General features: G+C 35.7%; 1 protein-coding gene across 1 annotated transcript in view; it reads right to left on the bottom strand.

Moving 5' to 3' along the window:
• Positions 1 to 1,378: 1,378 nt before the first annotated feature.
• Positions 1,379 to 10,463, bottom strand: part of LOC113226373 (mediator of RNA polymerase II transcription subunit 15-like) — a 14,852-nt gene continuing 5,767 nt past the window's right edge. Inside the window, exons 2-7 of the mRNA XM_026458979.1 lie at positions 9,393 to 9,517; positions 7,993 to 8,116; positions 5,036 to 5,155; positions 4,364 to 4,558; positions 3,228 to 3,376; positions 1,379 to 1,726 (exon numbers count right to left, since the gene is read on the bottom strand). Coding sequence (XP_026314764.1) covers positions 1,570 to 1,726; positions 3,228 to 3,376; positions 4,364 to 4,558; positions 5,036 to 5,155; positions 7,993 to 8,116; positions 9,393 to 9,517 — 870 coding nt within the window. The 3' untranslated portion in view covers positions 1,379 to 1,569. The remainder of the gene's footprint in view (positions 1,727 to 3,227; positions 3,377 to 4,363; positions 4,559 to 5,035; positions 5,156 to 7,992; positions 8,117 to 9,392; positions 9,518 to 10,463) is intronic.

Raw genomic sequence — 10,463 nt, 5'->3', positions numbered from 1 at the left:
CTGCGCAGTAGAGCAGCATGTTAACCGTTTGGCCACGGAGACAGTTAAAATAGATCTTACCTACTTTATAATTAACTACCTATATTACACACGCCTTATTAACCATATTAATTATATCTTTACGACATCAGTGGCCCAACAGTTTGCACTGTGGGCATTGGATGAGGAGGTCCCAGGTTCGATTTCCGGTAGGACCAATTTGATAATGTAATTGGTTCTGGTCTGTATGATCTGGGAAGTGCCCCAGAGTAAATTCCATTGCTCTAGTACTCATAGTACAGCAATTGATGGCATATGTATATTTATTAAATATCATTTGAATGTATGTACAGTCAACAGGATATCAGCTGTACACTTTTGTTCGAATATCGCCTACAGTACAACGGAACAAGTAACGTGAATGTGTGCGCGTTATTATTATTATTCATGCGATAGATTTTTTATTACAAACTTTAACAATTTGATTGCAAAAGCCAATCTATTTAAGTAAGACTTATGGCTAAGTACTTGAGGTCCTGTAATAGAAAAATATGGACCTTTTTAAAATATGTATATATAATAGAATAAGTCTTGACTGACGTGTCATCACACAGCTGAAACTAGTGAAGCTGAAGACAATACTCGTATCTTAATATTTCATAATGAAATTTTGATTATAGGTGTCTATTATTAAATAAGGACTTTTCCACATTCTGAACACCCAAAGTTATAAGAAAATACGTTAAGAAATAATAATTATGTTGTAAAGAAATTAGAATCCACTGTAATTGGATGTGAAAAAATGTACATAGGCTCTCTATAAGAGATGTATACCTAGGAAACTAAACTATTTTTCCGGATTTAAATCGCGTATTTTTGAGTTTTCAAAGAAACCATGGTTTCGGACCCTTTACAAGTACCATAATCACGGTTGACTCTATGATTTCTATAATGAAATGGTTTCATTTCCTATGTGTAACAATCGCGAAAACCTAAGAACTCTATAGATGTATACCAGTTTCATTGTATTTTGAAATCTAACCTAGGTAGGGTTAAATAGATAATATTTTGTAGTGGAATCTTGTTGTTAATAAAAAACAAAATGACAATTACCTAAAAACTTTAATTAATCAAAAATATTCTACATATGTACAAGTTGCGTAATAATTTTATTTAAATGCTAGGACCCTCTTACCTACCGATTTTACTTTCTATGGTGATTTGTTTACAAGTTCAAGGGTAGAGTACAGCTGTGTTTATCTTTCATACTAGAGACTAAGAGATAGAATGCTTTAAATGTTCAAAAAATAGTCTAAAGAATCATTCATTGAACAAATCTTTTTTTTATTGAAAAGTAGATGGTTTCACCAAAATTCCAATTTTGTAGTGTTCTGTGGTACAGTGGTACAATATAGGCAGGATGGTAGAGTCTAGATATCTATTACTAGATTTTACATATCATCACGTCTGTTTACAGTAAACGGGTACGCATAGACTAAAGACATCAGATGAACTTCTGTAATTCTTTTATCTATGTATATTTCTCCACAATAAATAGGCGTAATAGTATGCATTCCATTTCAGTAGGTTCTAGTAAGAGCCAAAAGTGATGTCATGCGTGGGCGTAGCACCACCCTGTGGCAGTGCGTATTCTTTAAGTAATTGGTCGAGCATCGAAAAGGACTGCTGGTGACGCGGCTGAGGCTGGGGGAACTGCTGAGGAGCTACGAACTCTGCGTTTGTGTACCTGTAAAAATAAATATATTTCTTTATTTAATAAAATTCTTCTACATCATCTAGGTATCATCGTTAAATAATTAACTTTCAATTACGAAGGCAGCTTAGTAATGAAAATCACTTAGTGTAACTTATTCGCTCAGGGAACCAACAGCGCTAGGATCCTGAACTCTTTTGAACTGGTTTTGCTATAGCCATACTTTTAGTCTTACTTAACTAAGCCTACCAAAGCGTAGCAGTATGGAGAAGCATTCTTATGTTTCAGCACATTTGCGCAAGGAAAATTTCTTATTGCCTCCGTGTCCGAACTATTATTATACTCGACTGCCACGCAGAGGTCCCGGGTTCGAGTCCCTGTCCGGAAGAAATATTGGTATGGCCTACAATTATTTCTCTCGTGAGTTTGGGTGTAATTTGCAGTTGTCTATATGTGTGTCCATGGCACCCGCGATACAGAGTTTCCCTAGTGCGGAGCGATGAATGTGTGCGTTGTTATTATTATTTTTTTTTCTTTTTCAATTGAACACTTTTTCCATAAACTTAACATGGTCACTTTTAAAGTTATTAATATCAGATCACAATTTAAAATGTTAGCTTCATCACGACCTATAAAATTTATAGTTTTCAAGCTTGTTGCAAACTTCCGGGTAATTCCGTTTGTAATATCATACCCTTCGTGTAATAAAGCTTCATCTGTCAAATGATAAATTTTCAGGAGAGATTATATTAGTAACACATGGGACTTGTCGACTTACGTGTCAGGGTGACGGGCGCAGTGGCAGTGCCCCTAAGGTCTTTGAGACTAAAAGCTCTGAATGGCACTACAATTGTTATGGATAGGCGAGTCGCGCACCACTATGCGCACGACATGTTCATTCCGTTATTTGGTATTATAAAAAAAGAGATTTTCAAGACACTAGGAACAAATAGGACAGACTTAATATGTACATAATTTGTTCAAGTAGTTTTTAAGACTTTTTTGTGTTACATTTGTCTTTATTATACCACGATTACGAATTATAGCTTTATAAAAAACATTCCATGAGACTAAACTTATTTTTATATGTAGTAATTACATGCAGTAGGAAGCAAACAACTGACGACTAAAGTGATTTTGAATTCTAAGTTTGTATTGTCTACCATTTATTAGATAATGTGACTATAGTAATCAGAGTCAAATTGAATTCAAGTCGTGATGACTTATTATTAACAACAGTGTTACCGGTACAAGTTACGGTTAAGTTTTTTGTACCGCGTAATGAGATTTTGTCACTTTTGCACAGATGAATTAATAATACAGACATTATTCTCAGATATTTTTTTCTCAGATGTTTAATGGCGTTTAAGCGTAATATGAATCTAAAGGTATGCGAGATTACGATATTATGCTATTCGAGTGGATGCCAAGAAAGCTTCTATCGCTGCGCTTTTACTAAAACGTAAGTCCAATGTTTTACTAACTTCAAGTAAATTTCATATAAATTGGGTAAGTATTAAAAAGCGCTATAAACCTGGGTTGCTGTACGAAGTCCTGGAATTGCGGTGCGGGACGGAAGTCTTGTTTGGGGCGCGGACGCGGCGCGGGCTCAGGCGCCGGGCTGAAGAATGCACCGTTATTCTGTTCAACAGGAGCTGGAGCCGCGCCCGCAAAGAACGCTGGCTGCAAATCAAAACCACAAGTTCGTTTAATATAATGTATTGAGCGAACAAATATAAGACATCATCGCGTAGATCGGTCAAAGTTTGTTTTTTGAAATAATTTAATCATCCATGAATATAAACGTGACGAAATATCATATATTTCTCATAGATGGCGCTACGGCTAAAAAGTCGTCGAAAAACCAAACACAAAGATACGACGCAAGCACATAGAGAAATTCGTGAGGTCCGCTGGTTCGTTCCGTGGCTTAGTTGGTATAGCGTCTGGACGCTATGCTAGAGGACGTCGGTTCGAATCCGGCCGGATCGAAGGAATTTTTTATGAGTGTTTGACCTTTGTATTAAATATCATCCATGAATAGTAACTAACGGAACGGTGTCCTCGGTAAAAATATGTTACTATTGTATGATAAAGGTATTTTTAATTTGGTGGACATTGAGACTAAGGCATTCATATAATGCAAAAAAAGTATTAAATAATTTACATTTAACCGGGCTATTCGTAAGAGGTGAGCGGCGGTAACCCAGTGGGAGAATGGTTGCTTCTCAACTGAAAATTAACTGTTCGAGTCCCAGAAGCGGCATGTACACACGCCAACACATCAAGCTACACATTGACATACCTTAATCCGTTGCAATGGAGGCGATTTTCGAACAAAAATGTGTAGTCTGATGCGCCGTTGCCAGTACATATAACTTTAATTTCTTGGAAAGAAACAAAATATCGTGTTGTAAGCTGCATGTCGAAAGCCCTTCACAGACTTTAGAAAATTCGTGAACTCATCAACCTGCATCGTGGGAGCGTTCTGGACCCTAAGTAGAGCCTAAACCTTAAATATGACCTGTACCCAGCAGTAGGACGTACAATATGTTGATAATAATAATTCGGAATACAGCGTTCTTGGTTTTAAAGGATTCTGCTATTTCCTCCCAAACCTCAACTTGCTTAAAATTAGGTTTGAAGTTTTTTGAGATTCAAGTTATCTACCTTACGCGGTACAGGACCAGTTTGAATGGGCTGCTGGTACTGCGACTGGGGCGCTGGACGATACTGCTGCGGCGAGGGTCGATACTGCTGCGGGCGGGGCGCGGGGCGCGGTGGCGGCGCTGGTGCTGGTTCCTCGTAGTCATAGTCTACCGCTTGTTGTACGGGCTGTGCGCGATATTCAGATCGACCGCCTTGCTGTAACGTTGATATAGCAATAGCATAATAACAACGCACACACTCAACATAGCCCCGCACTAGGGAAACCCTGTGTTGCGGGTGCCATAGACACACACATAGAGAACCACAAATTACACCCAAACTCACGAGAGAAATAAATGTAGGCCATACAAATATTTCTCCCGGCCCGGGAATCGAACCTGGGACCTCTGCGTGGCAGTCCGGCGTGGTAACCGTTCGGCCAAAGCGGCAGTTCGATGTGACCAGACGTTAGAGAGCTGTAAGCTACTATTACTTAAATGTCCAAGATACGTACATTGAATGTTTAGTAAGAAAAAGTTCATATCCAGACGGATCACATCTTTGTATTAATAATTATTACAAACTAATGGAGTAATTTCACAAAAACAATTGAATATCATGGTGGTCGAACACTGTGACATTCAAATTTAAACAAAGATTGACAATGCAGGTTTCTGATGATTTTATTAGTACCTGTGCCTTGGCTGGTCTGTCTCTTGTGGTCTCGTCGACTAGGGTAGGAGGAGCCACAGTGATGCCCTCTCCGGCAGGCTGGAAGCCGAACTTGTTTGCGCCGTACTCTACCACTCGCAACTGGAGTAAATATAGGACACTGTGACCATTATTTATCATTGGTGTATTAAGTTGCATAATGGGAATACGGTATTGAGGTATACCATAACACCAAAGCATCTATAAAGTACACTCTGACAAGTTTTGAACAACCAACATTTAGTAGCAGTAGAGCTTGTGAAAGAGTTCGTCCAGGGAAGTACTGCCACCTTACCTATTTATAGAGAGTGTGGAAAAAATTGACTGTACGAAAAAAAGCGATCAAGCGATCACACAGTGGCTTTTTCTTTTTTGTTAAAAAATACTGCGCATTTGACCTCCATCTGCAAAACTGCCTGCAGTTGTTTTGATGAACATATTATTCATATATTGCCATATGAGTCTTGTCTACAAAATCTGTAATTGGCATTCATTCATAAATTTTTATTACATTAGGGGTGCGGATTTACTTGAATAAATAAATAAATAAGTGTGTTAAGATAGCGCGGTGGTGTGAAAGATGACGTATAGTGTCTAGGAAAGAAATATGAACGCGATATGTGGCGGATGTTGGGGTCGTCATCGGCACAAATTTGTAAAAGCGATGTTTTTACTATGCACTACCTCAGAAAATTACAGAGTAAGAAATAGATTTCTCACAGATGGCGCTACGGCGAAAAAGTCGTTAAAAAAAACCAAAACAAAAATCTGCAACAAGCACATAGAAAAATTCGTAAGGTCCACTGGTTCATCCACTAGAAGACGCTGGTTCAAATCCAGCTGGATCGAAGGAATTTTTCTTAATATCCGATCTTTGTATTAATAATTATTACAAAATAGTGTAGTAATTTCACAAAAAATAATTGAACATCATGGTGGTGAAACAACCTGGCATTCAAGAAACATAATTACATGTACAGAGTTTACATATAAACACCATTTTAATCGTGTGAATATGGTGTAGTATTAATTAATTGATGTCTAACAAATGTTGGTTAAGATTTAAAAATTCATTTAATACGTGCGTAGTATTTTAATTACATACATGTAACATGTGTAGCTACGGCGTAGGCTATGCTACACCGTGTAGCCGTCAATAAATTAGGACAACTTAACGGTGGGAACAATATAATTTTTTTTATGTGTTGCTAGAGCATATTTTGGAATTTAATTTTTTATATCGTTTTATTCATGTGCGGTTGTGTTTAATTTTTCATTATTTATTACAAATAAAATTATACAACATATGCTTTAATTCAAACTAACATAGAATATATCGTTTTTCCGTACATTGCGTAAGTCGTCAGCGGTAGTCTAGCTGCGCTTGTAGATATATTCGGGCAGGTATATGTCTCGTGATTTTGTCTGTTTGTGTAAATAGCTCGGTCAAGTCAATGGTGTGTCAAATAATTTTAATTTTGATTTGATTCCCACTTGATGTAATATTGAAAACTGACTTCTATTAGGGTGTCATAAAAATAATAATGATACATTTTTTTAAGAAGTAAATTATGTTTCATAGATTTCAGTTAGCGCAAAAACGTCGTTAAAACCTGAATTGAAAGAAGTTTAAAATCTGCTGACTCGTTCAGTTGGGAGAGCGATAGCCCCTTTTTGGCGAAAAAGTCACTGGTTCGAGTCCAGCCGGATTGCAAAAATTTCTTTAAAATCTTTGTATTAATAATAATAACAATGACGCACACACTAATAGCCCCGCACTAGGGAAACCCAAGCTCGCGGGTGCCATGGACACATACATATACAACTATAAATTACAACCAAACTCACGAGAGTAATCAATGTAGGCCATGCAAATATTTCTCCCGGCCCGGGTATCGAACCCCAGCACCTCTGCGTGGCAGTCCAGCATGGTAAGCGTTCAGCCACTGAGGCAGTTATTAATAACAACAATAAACTAGTGGTGTATTTTCACAAAAAAATATACGAATATCATAGTAGCAAAAACATCATGAAATTCGTTACATTCAATATTATAATTTATAAAGCGACATCTCTTGCCAACTTCTGATAGATGTAACGGTACTTATAGTACCTACATTTCAATGCGAATGAGTTTTGTGACACATCTAATTTTTACGTTGCACGCATACGATTTATAACTAATCTGTCAACCAGGTTACAAAAATAAATAGTAAATTTGTTACAATGTACCAAAATCAAACAATATTTGTTGCAGATGTAATTTTAAATAAAAATTTTGGTATATTATGTAGATACAAAATAAAATAATAAATATAAAAATAAACGACCCCAACTGCTTGATGCGTAAAACGAATTATTTATCCATAAAGATTTACACCATAGAATCGATAAATCGAATCGGCGTTTGTATAACTCGCGTCAATACGAGGCATTTACATACCTTGTTAGCGGATTTTATTTTGTTTTTAGATTTGCGTGATCTTTTTGGAATAATTCTTCAAATTGCGTTTCGCTGCTGTTGATTTTATGCTTTATCGATGACTTTTTGTTTGCTTGTGTAGTTAAATTACCCTAATTATTTAATGTGTAAAACGAAATATTGATCCATAGATATTTACACTATTACTTTGTTCATTAGTTGTTTTTAAATTATTTTCTGTAAATCGGTTCCCTCTTCGTTACAAATTGTCTCGATAAGATATTTAAATCGATTTCTTTTGCATGCGATTTCACATCACTACATCTCTAGAAACTTCAAATTTTAAACGTCACCGGAATCGTCCCCATTGAAATGGACTATAATAGAGTGAAGAAAACTTTTCATAGCTTTCTTACAGATGGCGCAACGGGAAAAAAAACCCTTAAAAAAAGATCTATGACAAACGCATAGAAGAATTCGTAAGATCCGCTGAATAAATATAGCAAGTAAATCCTACCTTGCCAGTGTCATCTTTGTAACCGTATTTGCCCTTGACCTCTCCTGTTGGCGACTTAGTCTCGATTTTAAACGAGCCGTCGGCAGCCTCGTAACCATAAGTATACGATCCGTCTTCGTTGTGCCTGAAACGACCGAGTTGCGAAGGGTTTATACCGAGTTTATAATTTGAAAGTAAAGATCATGTGTTGGCATTGCATTAAAGCAGGAAATAGAATTGCACGTCCGGTGAAACGGTGACATAACTTACATATGCAAAGTTTATGAAAAACGAATTAAAAATATTGTGTTTCAGTTAAATGTTATACTATTTCAAAAAGCATTTTGTCCTCTATGGAAAAATAAATTTATGCATAATGTCCATGTACACACATAAAAAGTGTCTAGGTATCAAGGTTTGATTTTTCAAATATTTGTTAATGTTAAATAAAAATATCTATATAAATTTGTTAAATTATTTATTTACTTCCTTATTTTTTATATTATGATATTGACCCCAAAAAAATCATTTGTTAAAAATAATAATTTAAGAAACCTAATCTGCAATAATTGACATAAACGTGCGTGATCCCTAGTCACTTTTGATGTATATATTTCCGTATAAGTTCCATTTTTAAAGTGGTTTGGCGTAACAATTATTTCAGTTGTATGATTTTTGTACTAAAAAGGTTTTAGAAATAAACCAAAACATATTATCGAGTAGTAAGTACTACAGCCTTGTCTACTTGGATTTTTTAATCACATGAAATACGACACGTCGGTTTCTATGAAAAATCAAATAATACAAGATTTACGTCCCAAAAACATTGGATCTCAGTTATGAAACAAGTCATTGTATTTCTTGTATTGTACGTAATAATTTTTTTTATAAAAAAAAATGTTAATGCTATTTAATTCTAATTCAAAATTGTTGTCATTCTATGAATTTGTTATGTCTGAAACAAATGATTATTATTATTAAAAAGTAGTTTCATTTCCAATGCAATCGTGAACACCTAAGACGTCGATATTAACGCCATTATTTAGTTACGAGGCGATTACAGAAGCATGTCTTTTCTTCGAAAGAACCCTGTTTTACAATGAAGTGTAATAGATTATGGTTTGTGAGTAACCTATGGCAAACTCGAATTTTTTTTCCGAAATTACATTTGTACGAGTTTTCATTACATTGAAAACCGAATTATAGCGAAACCGATGTTCTTTCAGTATATGTTGAATGTTTATCATAAAGATACGATTAGGTTCGGTTAGGTTAGGTTAAGTTAGGTTTAAAAGAAAAAAACATTTCTCTCTCAAAATTACTTTCGAGGTTCTGAAAATTCAAGCAAACGTTATTTCTGGAAACTGTCATTTCGAACTACTGATTGCTAACCTGGTTTGTGATAAGGAAATATTACCGACCTATTTATTTGCTTGAGGATTGGTACCGGCGTGGTGACCTGCTTGGTTGAGCTGGCGATGTATCGAGGCGCGCGCTCCTCGTCATACTGCGCTGTTGCGCACGCGCATGCTATGCACAGTATTACCTGCAATGCAATTCTTATTATTTATTTCTCTACAAAGAAAGCAACAGTGAAAAATAATACAATCGTAGTAACTATATTTGTATTTATTTACTTTAGCGTACTATAAATATTGCTTCATTTTGTTAAAGAAAAAAATCTAGTGCAATGGTAACTTGACGCAATTGCGACGTAGCGGTGGCGGTGGAGTATGGAAGTGGCCTCGACATGCGCGAGCGCTTGCCGGTAACTCTATTTGTTGATTGCGCAAAAATAGTGCGTTTGTTAAAAAAGTTTACTTGTTAAAATATTGAATGGTTTGCGCCGATTAACTAAGGTCATAGTTATTTGTATTTTAAATGTTAAATAGAAACCGGATAACAAGAGTGCTTTTCAATTGCATAAGCTATTATTGTATCATTTTGTTGGTTGCGATCGGGTCCCCCTTGTGAACAGGTTTTAAGCAATATTTCGCACCCTTTGTGTTTCAGGAGCGAGGTTAAAAGATTATGAGAATGAAATTAGGCTATAACTTTTTTATGCTTACATAGGAGAGTTATAAAATGTTACATATACATAATTAACCGACTTCAAAAAGGAGGAAGCATTGAGGAATCGAATTACAACTGTGTTATTATGTTTTTAACTATGTCACGTGAATACTCCGTCATTTGTGAACTGTTTTGATGATTCTTTTTTTTATATTAGAAAGAGGATATCTAAATGTTGGTCCCATTTAAGTTTATAGAAAATATTCCACCTCTAAGGGTGGCAAACTAGGGGATGAATCCGGTTTCGCGCACTTTCCGGTAACAGATTTCAAAACCTGGCACATAGATGTAATTCTTAAGTAGTAGTAGTATTTTTTTATAAAAAAAAATATTATTATTTGTCACATGTAGTTTGTATTATTTTTATACCTTTCATGCATTGACTTACAATTATATGGACGTCGGGTCCGCGCTAAAAA

This window comes from Hyposmocoma kahamanoa, unplaced genomic scaffold (genome assembly GCF_003589595.1).
Source record: "Hyposmocoma kahamanoa isolate Upper Pololo Valley unplaced genomic scaffold, ASM358959v1 190, whole genome shotgun sequence".
Lineage (NCBI taxonomy): Eukaryota > Metazoa > Arthropoda > Insecta > Lepidoptera > Cosmopterigidae > Hyposmocoma > Hyposmocoma kahamanoa.
The sequence above is the reverse complement of the archived record's forward strand: the minus strand, read 5'-3'. Positions and strand labels throughout refer to the sequence as shown.